General features: G+C 41.4%; 1 protein-coding gene across 3 annotated transcripts in view; it reads left to right on the top strand.

Annotated features, from left to right (window-relative positions):
• Positions 1-2433: 2433 nt before the first annotated feature.
• LOC134345603 (annexin A5-like) overlaps positions 2434-10723 on the top strand; it is a 56005-nt gene continuing 47715 nt past the window's right edge. The window contains exons 1-5 of one of the 3 annotated variants that reach the window (XM_063046519.1): positions 2434-2518; positions 3397-3426; positions 4857-4941; positions 8442-8536; positions 9266-9379. In XM_063046519.1, the coding sequence (XP_062902589.1) occupies positions 3409-3426; positions 4857-4941; positions 8442-8536; positions 9266-9379 (312 nt within the window). In that variant the 5' untranslated portion in view covers positions 2434-2518; positions 3397-3408. Of the gene's footprint in view, positions 2519-2988; positions 3267-3396; positions 3427-4856; positions 4942-8441; positions 8537-9265; positions 9380-10723 lie in introns of those variants that run through there. The other 2 variants (XM_063046518.1, XM_063046516.1) reach the window with 2 other exon arrangements.

Here is a 10723-nt window from a genome sequence, read left to right as displayed (position 1 = left end):
TCATTGAGGACCTCGCTCACTTCCACAGCCTCCAGGCACATCTTCCCACCTTTATCTCTAATCGGTCCTACTTTCACTCCTGTCATCCTTTTGTTCTTCACATAATTGAAAAATGCCTTGGGGTTTTCCTTTACCCTACTCACCAAGGCCTTCTCATGCCCCCTTCTTGCTCTTCTCAGCCCCTTCTTAAGCTCCTTTCTTGCTACCCTATATTCCTCAATAGACCCATCTGATCCTTGTTTCCTAAACCTCATGTATGCAGCCTTCTTCCACCTGACTAGATTTTCCACCTCACTTGTCACCCATGGTTCCTTCACCCTACCATTCTTTATCTTCCTCACTTGGACAAATTTACCGCTAACATCCTGCAAGAGATCCCTAAACATCGACCACACGTCCATAGCACATTTCCCTGCAAAAACATCCTCCCAATTCACACCTGCAAGTTCTAGCCTTATAGCCTCATAATTTGCCCTTCCCCAATTAAAAATTTTCCTTTCCTCTCTGATTCTATCCTTTTCCATGATAATGCTAAAGGCCAGGGAGCGGTGGTCACTGTCCCCCAGATGCTCAACCACTGAGAGAGATCTGTGACCTGACCCGGTTCGTTACCTAATACTAGATCTAGTATGGCATTCCCCCTAGTCGGCCTGTCAACATACTGTGACAGGAATCCATCCTGGACACACTTAGCAAACTCCGCCCTGTCTAAACTCTTGGAACTAATCAGGTGCCAATCAACGTTAGGGAAGTTAAAGTCACCATGATAACAACCCTGTTATTTTTGCACCTTTCCAAAATCTGTCTCCCAATCTGCTCCTCAGTATCTCTGCTGCTGTCGGGGGCCTATAGAATACCCCCAGTAGAGTAACTGCTCCCTTCCTGTTCCTAACTTCCACCCATACTGACTCAAAAGAGGATCCTGCTACATTATCCACCTTTTCTGTAATAGTATCCCTGACCAGTAATGCCACCCCTCCTCCCCTTTCCCCTCCCTCTCTATCCCTTTTAAAGCACTGAAATCCAGGAATATTGAGAATCCATTCCTGCCCTGGTGCCAGCCAAGTCTCTGTAATGGCCACAACATCATAACTCCATGTATGTATCCAAGCTCTCAGTTCATCACCTTTGCTCCTGATGCTTCTTGCATTGAAGCACACGCACTTTAGCCCTTCTACCTTTACACCCTTTATTCTGCTTCTCTTTCCTCGAAGCCTCTCTATATGTTAGATCTGTCTTTACTCCATGCACTTCTTCCACTGCTCTATCACTCTGGGTCCCATCCCCCTCGCAAATTAGTTTAAACCCTCCCGAACCACGTTAGCAAACCTATTGCTCCCCCTCCAGTTCAGGTGCAACCCATCCAATCTGTCCAGGTCCCACCTTCCCCAGAAGAGATCCCAATGATCCAAAAATCTAAAACCCTGCTCCCTGAACCAACTCCTCAGCCACTCATTCAACTGCCATCTCCTCCAATTCTTACCATCTCTGTCACGTAGCACTGGCAGCAATCCTGGGAATGCCACCCTTGAGGTCCTGTTCTTCAGCCTTCTGCCTGGTTCCCAAAACTCACACTTCAGGACCTCATCCCTCTTCCTGCCTATGTCATTGGTGCCAACATTTATCACAACTTCTGGTTGCTTTCCCTTTCGTATCAGATGTCATGCACCCGGTCAGAGACATCCCGGACCCTGGCACCCGGGAGGCAACAAACCATGCGGGTGTCCTTCTCACGTCCACAAAATCTCCTGTCTGCTCCCCTGACTATAGAGTCTCCAATGACGACAGCTCTCCTCTTCTCCGTCCCACTCTTCTGCACCACCGGGTCAGACTCAGTGCCGGAGGCCCTGCCACCGTGGCTCACACCTGGTCGGTCATCCCCGCCAACAGTATCCAGGACGGTAAACTTATTATTCAGGGGAATGGCTACAGGTCTGCTCACCTTCGCTTTCCCCCCTCTGACTGTCACCCAACGACCTGCTTCTGGCAGCCTAGGTGTGACTACCTTCCTGTAGCTTTCATCTATGACTGCCTCATTCTCCCTTATGAATTGGTTACTACAGCATGTTCCAGATCTGGGAGCACTTCCACCAAGAAGGAAAAGGGAAAATATGTGCTGTATGTTTAATATCCAAACGTTACTTAAAATGTTATGATGCTATTGACTTATCATTATATTCATGCAAGGAAAATATGCACTGTGATTAATATTAAATTCGTTAGATAAACCCTTTTAGAAACGAAATTGAGTGTATTAGCCACTTATAAGTGACTTATCACCTATATTCCAGTAGTGATTAACAACCCCTGCCCCCGGTCTGCAAGAATATTGTCAATATTAAACTGGTCCGCGGGGCAAAAAAGGTTGGGGACCCCTGCTAAGCAGACCTATCAGTTTTCTCTGTGGGCGGGCTTTACAGTCGACCTCAAAAATAATGACAGTGTTGCTCGCTGCACTGTTTGCAACAGTGACTTTTCTATTGTCCATGGTGGGTTAAAATGTAAAAGACATGTTGAGGTGAGTTTAACAGGTGTCATTCGTTCATTAGTATAGCTAGCGTAATTTTAACTAGCTGTCTGGCTGCTAAGGAGCTACTCTGTTGATGTCCTACGTGATGAGGCCAAACTCCCTGTAGGCTTGCTTAAAGTTGTAATAGAACAAACATGATAATATAAGTACATATTTTAATGTCACATTTTCTGCATATACCCGACTTGGTTTACAGATTAGACAAAATCACTAAACAAAGTATTACGTACACCCTTGGAAGTCGACGGGGGGGTGGGGGTGCTACCTCCCTAAAATGAGTTTTTGCGGGGTGGGATGTCTGATCTTGCTATGAGAAGACGTGGCAACGGGAATCGGAAATGGAAGTAAAATTGAAATGTTTGGCCACCGGAAAGTCCCACTTGCGACTGATGGTGCGGAAATGCTCGACGAAACCGTTCCCCCAATTTCCGACGGATCTCACCAACTGGTTCTTGAGAGCGGAATCTCTGAGTCAACTTTATATGTGTTACAACTCAAACAGAGTTGAACTGCAATTCCCGGCATTCAACATGGGGTGCGGTCGCTTTAGACACTGGGAAGCTCAAGATCCGCCTAGTGGTTTTCTCTACTGAACGGCGTTTGTGTAGAATCGAGAGCAATTTTTACTATAGGAGGCAACGACGCAGATTTCCAGTACTGTATAAGTATGTTGGATACTTTTCGGGGCGGGGTAGCGGAAAATATTTCTGTGTAGTTTTAAGAAGTAAATTGAAAGGTATCTAGATTAAAATTTGATTGCATATTTTAATCATCCTATTTAAATGGTGACACACAAGAAATTTAAATGAGATTTTACAAACTTTTATGATTACTTCACAAAATTGTGCTTGTTCTGTTTTAACCAGACTGGAAAAAAAATGGCATCGCTGGGGAAGGTAAGCCACTCTTTAAAGTTAAAAAAGTATCAAGAGTTAAGTTTTTGTACGGTGTAATTTACGATATCATTACATTTAGTAACTTTTAATTGTACTTCTAACGTCGGTAACTTACCAAAACCGCTGCTATCGGTTTACTTTTCGTAAAATCAGATTGCCAACTCTGTCATGTGAGGCAAAGTCGGACTTTCAATTTTCCAGTAAGTACTTTGTTAAACTGCATTTCTTTTTTTATAAAAATGCTGAACCAATTCCAAATACTCGAAGGCATAAAAACAAACTTCGGAAACGGCGAGGTTCAAAGCATTCTGGTTTTATTAAATAGATTTCTTGGTGCCCCAGCCTTTCTACCACCAATAACCCACCAACGTTTTAAAACACACTTAATTCTAAATCTTAGTTCGGTAATTCTAAACCCCGCTCCCGCTGATTTATCCGTATACGGTGTTCCTCACTTTTAAAGTGAAGCAAATGTAAACCTGAGGACAGTACTTCAAATTCCATCTGGGCATGTTGCACCCTTCAGTACTTGTATGGAAAATATTACAATCTGTAATTTATTTTGCCCAGTATCAGAACTGCACTCATCCGCCTGTGATATTAGCTTGATCTTTCCTCTGTGTGTTGGCACACCCCGGTCCTCAAGGAATGTACAACTGCCCGCGTTTTTTAAACATTTTACACCCCTTTATTTTGTATATCTGCTGCTGTTAATCCCCTGTCCACCACTTACCTCCAGGGTCAACTCTGGCCTCACCCTATCATAAATCGTTCCGTGTCTCCCGCCCCACTGCCCATCTTCTCTGTAATATAAAACTAATGTTTTCCCTTTTCCCATTCTTAGATCTGAAATATTAACTATTTCTCTTTCCACAAGCTGGGCCATTTAGTGTTTTTTATTTTACATTTTTTGGTATATATATTTTCTTGCCTTAATTAGGAAATATTTTATTCTCCCCTCTTTTTAAAAAAACAGTTAAATAGCTCAAACTTGATTTTGGTTTCAATGTGATCTGATATTTGTATGTGCATCAAAAGTTGTATATATTAAACAAATCAGTAATATAGAAAGATACACCACTTTTGTGATTGAGCAGAATGATGAGGAAGCAGATTGTGGACAAATTGGGAATGATGATGGTGAGTTTGAGTTTCTGAAGCAGAAATTCATCAGAGCAAGAAAGATGTTTTAAAGTTACACTTGGTATTGATTACTGTTGCAAACTGATTCAGCTAATGGCCTTGTTCTGTAGTGCCACTCATTCCCATGTCATTGTTCTGTCACTGTGGTGGAGGTTAACTTACAACGTGTAACAAGCTGCATGCATCTTTAGAATTGAAGAACAATTCTAGCAAATTTTATATTCACGGTTGTAATTTTTCAAAAAGTAATTACTGATAATGGATATTTTTTCCATGACACTATGCAGGCTTCACGCGGAGTTATTAAAGACTACCCAAACTTTGATGCAAACCATGATGCAGAGCTGCTTCGAAAAGCAATGAAAGGACTGGGTAACTACTTGAAATGCGTAACTTCGGACAATCATTTTCTGTAGCCTTGTCGTTGTTCATGTGCTGAGAATATTTAAAATTGAATTGCAATGTGGATACCACTGGAGAGAAGATGTTATTGCCCATTACTAGTTACCCTTGAAAAGGTGGTAGTTGAGTAACCACCTTGAACTACTGTAGCATGTCCAGAGAAGGTATTCTGTTGTGTGGGGAGCTGTAGGATTTAGTATTAGTGATGAAAGCATGGTCATCGTACAGAATCAAGGTACATAGAACATAGAATAGTACAGCACAGTACAGGCCCTTCGGCCCACAATGTTGTGCCGACCCTCAAGCCCTGCCTCCCATATAAGCCCCACCTTAGATTCCTCCATATACCTGTCTAGTAGTCTCTTAAACTTCACTAGTGTATCTGCCTCCACCACTGACTCAGGCAGTGCATTCCACGCACCAACCACTCTCTGAGTAAAAAACCTTCCTCTAATATCCCCCTTGAACTTCCCACCCCTTACGTTAAAGCCATGTCCTCTTGTATTGAGCAATGGTGCCCTGGGGAAGAGGCGCTGGCTATCCTCTCTATCTATTCCTCTTATTATCTTGTACACCTCTATCATGTCTCCTCTCATCCTCCTTCTCTCCAAAGAGTAAAGCCCTAGCTTTAAAGTGAAATCTATGGGTGATAGTATTCTCAAGCCCATGCAGTCTTGTTATGCCTGATGGTAGGGGTTCCAGTAATGGGATATGTTCTCAAGGAAAACCTGTAAATAAGTGTATTGCATTTTGCAGGTGGTGGTGATGTGACTGGATGCTTGGGGCTGTGGGTGGGATGCCAGTCAGGAGATCCCACATGGTGTTAAGTTTATTTAGTACTGTTGAAGCTGCACTGATGCAGACACGGAGTGGAGCATCGTGTACGTGTTTGGGTGAGAGGGAGGAGAGGCCCTTGTTTTGCTGCTGCTGTTGGTTGTGTCCTGTGTGGTTCTGCCGAGCATTGTGGAGGTGCTGTGTTGATACAAGAATGTGTAGCCACTTGCGGGCTGCCCCCAGCACACTCTCAGGTGTGTTGTTTGTAAACACCAACAGCACATTTCACTCTCTCGATATACGGGAGATAAATAAACTTGAATCTGTTCCTGATTTGTGCCTTGCGGATGGTTGAAATACAGAGGTGACCCACTTGCTGCAGGAAATGCAGCTTAATACTCCTTTAGCCATTATAGTTGTGGTTGCTGGGGCATGATGCACATAAAGAAGAAATTTGTAAGTGCTCAAATATCTGTTTGTCTGCAGAGAGTTGCCTTCTTGGTAGAGAACAAAAGTAATGCCTGCTTGGTTGATCTTCAGAACTGATGCTGCATGTTACCTTTTGTATCTTGGCATTCAAAACACTTGTCAAAATATTGCAACCTAGGCTGATGATGCGCACACTTCTCACCTTCTTGATATCCTTGTTGGGATAAGAAGTGGGTTGCCTGTGATAACATCGCATCCTGGAAATGTCACATAATTTACATGGCAAATAATACTTTGAAGTTGATTGGCCTTCAAGCATGCATGGGAAATAATTTTGAAGTGCCCTAAATTTTAATGAGGAAAATAATTTGTTCTGTTTAGGTGGAGGATTATTAACTTCTACTTTCGTCTCCATTGCATCTGTTCTGCCCAAACCAGGTTCCTCAGCAGTGTTTCCAAAATGCCGTTCTGGGTTTGTACCTGGATATCTGTTCTCACCACCCGCCCCCCCCCCCCACATTCCTACCCAGAACAAGGATTAAATACCCATTGTCCTTCAATTTCGTAATCCAGCTTTCCAATTTAGTAATTTCTGCCGTGGCAACGGGATGCTTCCAGTACACCCATTCTCTCCTTCCCTCCATTGTGAGCGTTCTGAAAGGACTGTTCTCCTCTGGGTGCTCTGGTTTAATCTCTCATTGTCACCACCATCCACTTGCCTTGTCGTAGTACTTCCCCATTTACTTGCAGGCAAAGCATTGCTCGAACTCTATCTCCTTCTCTTCTGTATAGAGACCCTGATACTTGTCCAAGTAAACTACTTGTACTTCCAGTTGAGTATATCACATTCTGTGCTGATGATCGATATCCTTCTCTACTTTGGCAGAGGTTGATGATTGCTTTGTGGAACTTCTCCAGTCTACCAAGCTGGCTCTCTGTTTCTAGTTCCTTGTCACTTCTAATTCTTTGTTCCACTACTGTTCTGGCTTCTGCCTTGAGTTCTGTTTGAATTAAGCTCAAGGAACAGCCCCTTTCCACTGCCTATGAATGTCACAGCCTTCACAACATATATAAACCACTATCCAACACTAGCTTGGTTAATCTGTTTGTTATCAAAACTCTGCATTCCTGCCTACTCCCAGTAATCTTTTACCCGTTTTAACAAGAATCCATCTTCTGCCCAAAAAATATTCAAACTCTTTGCTTTCTCTCCCTTTTAAACAAGAGCTCTAAAATTTCACAACCTACAAGAGGAAAAGAACATTCTTATTTCTCGTTTAAACTGGTGAGCTCTTATTTCCAAATTATGATCCCTAGTTCATCCTTATATTTTTTTCATAAGGAATAAACATCTTTTCCACATCAGCCTGAAGGACTCATCTTGGTCTTTTGGTCAAGCTCCTCTCTTGTGTCTGAACTCTAGTAGATACAATCTTCCCGATCCAACTTTTCCTCAAAAGGCAAAATGCTCAGTATTGGCAAATAACTCTCCCTTCCCACTGACTTTCCTTTTTGTTTTCTTTGCTTCATAGATAACTATTTATAGCTTTTAACTTCTCCCTTTCCTAAGGTCTCCAACCAGAAATTTCAATTCTCTTTATTTATCAATATAAATTGCCTGATCCTCTGAGCATTTGCTGGATCTGCTGAATATATACCCTGTATTTTGCATTTGTTCCTTGCATTTAATTGATGGCACTTTGTCAATGCACCACTCCCTTTATGCTGGACTGAAACATCAGCCTTGAATGTATATCAAATTTACAAGGTTTAGGCTTGTCTTCTTACATACTCAGGCTATAATATATCACAAACTAAATCCTGCTCCCAAATAAAACCTCAGTGGGAAAAGATGTAATGCTCTGACAATGCTCCATATAAGGATGTGGTATCCTAGTGAAGGACTTTATCAATCTTTGTTTTTTAGTGAGTGGATCAAGAATTATATACATGGAGAAACTGGGCAATGTTTGTCTTTAATTTTTACTATATGCTACACAAACATTTTCATAAATGCTCTAAATGCACCAGGTTGTAATGCATTTACTTTTGTGCATTGAACTTAAAAACATTTTATTTTCCTTGGAGAAATCAGGAGGATATTTAACAAAATGATAACAGGGTTTCAGCAATTGAGGGGATAGGCTGGATAACCCATTAACTTTCTCAATGTTCAAAAATAATAGAAATATTTGAGATTTTCAGTCCTCTTGTATTTTACCTAATGTACATGACTGTAAGGCTTCTGGTTTTCTTCTATCTTTTAGGTACAGATGAAAGTGCCATTATTAACATCTTAACTACCAGGAGCAGCAATCAGCGTCTAAAAATCTCCTTTCAGTACAAAACTCTTTTTGGCAGGGTAGGAAAATATTTATGTGCATGTTTCATTGTTCTGTTCAACCCAGTTAAGTGGATTTAATGAGAAAATAGGATTTGTTGGACAAAAAGAAACACTAGTGTCCATCTAGTTTTTCTTTTGCCATCCTGCTATCGTGTGATAGACCAGTTGTGGGAGGTAATCGTCCTCCTTCGTTGTGATTATAGCTGTCCTTGAGCACTGAGTTCTTGGGCAACACAACTTCCATCATTACGAGTTGGGTGCAATAAGGGTTAAATTCTGACAGAGAAAATGTCTGAAACTTGTGTCTAATCCTTGTAAATTCTCTCGTTTAATCAATGTTGGTGAATGACAGGTTGTGGAGAGGAAGTTTTGTAATGTAAATATGCTAGTAAGTTATAAGCTGGGAAAAAGAAGCTGCAATGTTCTTAAATAAGAATTTGCAGCATATTTTTTTTGTTCCTTTCTTTATAAATGCATAGTGTTAGTGATTAGCTTGAAAGCAGTTGGGTCTAATGATTTGTCTTATTAATAGTAATCTAATATTATAACTTAATTGTTCTGAGTTTTTATGTTAATCACTTTAAAACATGACTTGTATCCATTCTGAAACTGATTTTGGGATTTTTATTTTGTTACTGTTGGATAGTATTAGATTGAAACGGAGACCATTTAACTGTATTTACTTTTGGATTTTGAAAGGGGCTTTATTTTAAAGAATACACTGCCTAACAACCTTGTGTACCGTAGGATCTCATTGCCGATCTAAAATCTGAATTGGGTGGGAAGTTTGAAAAAGTGATTGTTGGGCTGATGAAGACCCCTCTCCAGTATGACATCTCTGAACTGCACAATGCAATTAAGGTAACTGGAAGGTTTGTCTCTTTTTCTTTGCATGATGAACTTGTTACATTCTGAGCGTATATTGTATTGGAGAGGGAGATGGACGGACGTAAACTTGTTGATTCAGTTTTTAATGATTTTAAAATTCCAGCAGAACACATTTCCTAAAGGATGCCATTCAGTAATCTAGGAATGCTGCTGCTGATTTCATTCTTACATTATTGCTTCTCATAGGTGGTCATTTGTCCAGGAGAAACCAGGTGAAGGCAGATTTTTGTCCTCCCAGTGACACGTTATCTCAGTTGCTAGTTGTGTTCAGTCTCAGCAGTCTGGTGCTGACCCAGCTCCAGATCACCTCATGGCCTCAGTGAGAGTGTTAGCTCTGAAATGAAGACGCACAAAGGTGGTGTGCTGGTGTTTGACCAGAACCACTTGATGGCTCTGGGGTCGTCGTTCTGGGTGCTTTCCACAGGCCATGTTCTTCTAATTGTTACATGCCTATCTAGGTCCTGGTTTTAAAAAAAAATACGGTGCATGAGGTGGCCATTTTGCTTTATACTTAACTCTATTCCGTAACATTGTCTGATTTTTCTACAATGGCAAGTGTCTCCTAGTTTAATTACTTTTATTTCAAGAAGCTTCTTTCTGTAATCCCTCATAACGTTATCTGTGAGAGTTCTTGGTCTCTGTTTGTCTACCAGTAGAAACAGAATTTCACTGTTCATTCACAGTAGTGTTGCCAAGCTTCACTTGGCCTTCTAGTATATGCTTTGTTCGTGTTTTCTCACCTCGACTTGTGTATCGTTGCTGTGCCCAGATTAGCAGCAAGTGCACATCCTGTTCTTCATTTTCCTTTGTCTAAACTCCAATTCCCTAGACCTCGGGCTCACTAGTCCCCTTATAATGTGAAACTGGGTTAACTGGATTTAGTCCAGCAGCCGTATATTATGTGATTCTAAAAGTGTATATTGACTACACATGGTTCTAATTTTTAGAATTAAGGGAACAATATTCCTTTTACTGCCCCTTGATGGAGTTTCTGGATGTGCACAGAAGTGCATGGATTTTATGCTAATCTGTCAGTCGTCAAGCGACCATCTCAATAATATCTTTGATGTTTTAAGGTGGGGGGGGGTTTAAAGTTGCCGTTACTGTTGTGATTCAGCATGCACAGCTGTGCAGTCCACGTGGCAGGGTGGGAACAGAGCCTGAGCCCAGGATTTCAGCTGAACCACAAAACTGTTAACCACTAAAGACAGTTTTTCACTATTAACCCAGTAGAAGTTAGAATCAAGTTCCCCAGCATAAAAAGGGTACTTGTTTGGTTCAGATTCATTTATTTATCATGTGTACATTAAAACGTAT

This window comes from Mobula hypostoma, chromosome 4, assembly GCF_963921235.1.
Source record: "Mobula hypostoma chromosome 4, sMobHyp1.1, whole genome shotgun sequence".
Taxonomy (NCBI): domain Eukaryota; kingdom Metazoa; phylum Chordata; class Chondrichthyes; order Myliobatiformes; family Myliobatidae; genus Mobula; species Mobula hypostoma.
The sequence above is the reverse complement of the archived record's forward strand: the minus strand, read 5'-3'. Positions and strand labels throughout refer to the sequence as shown.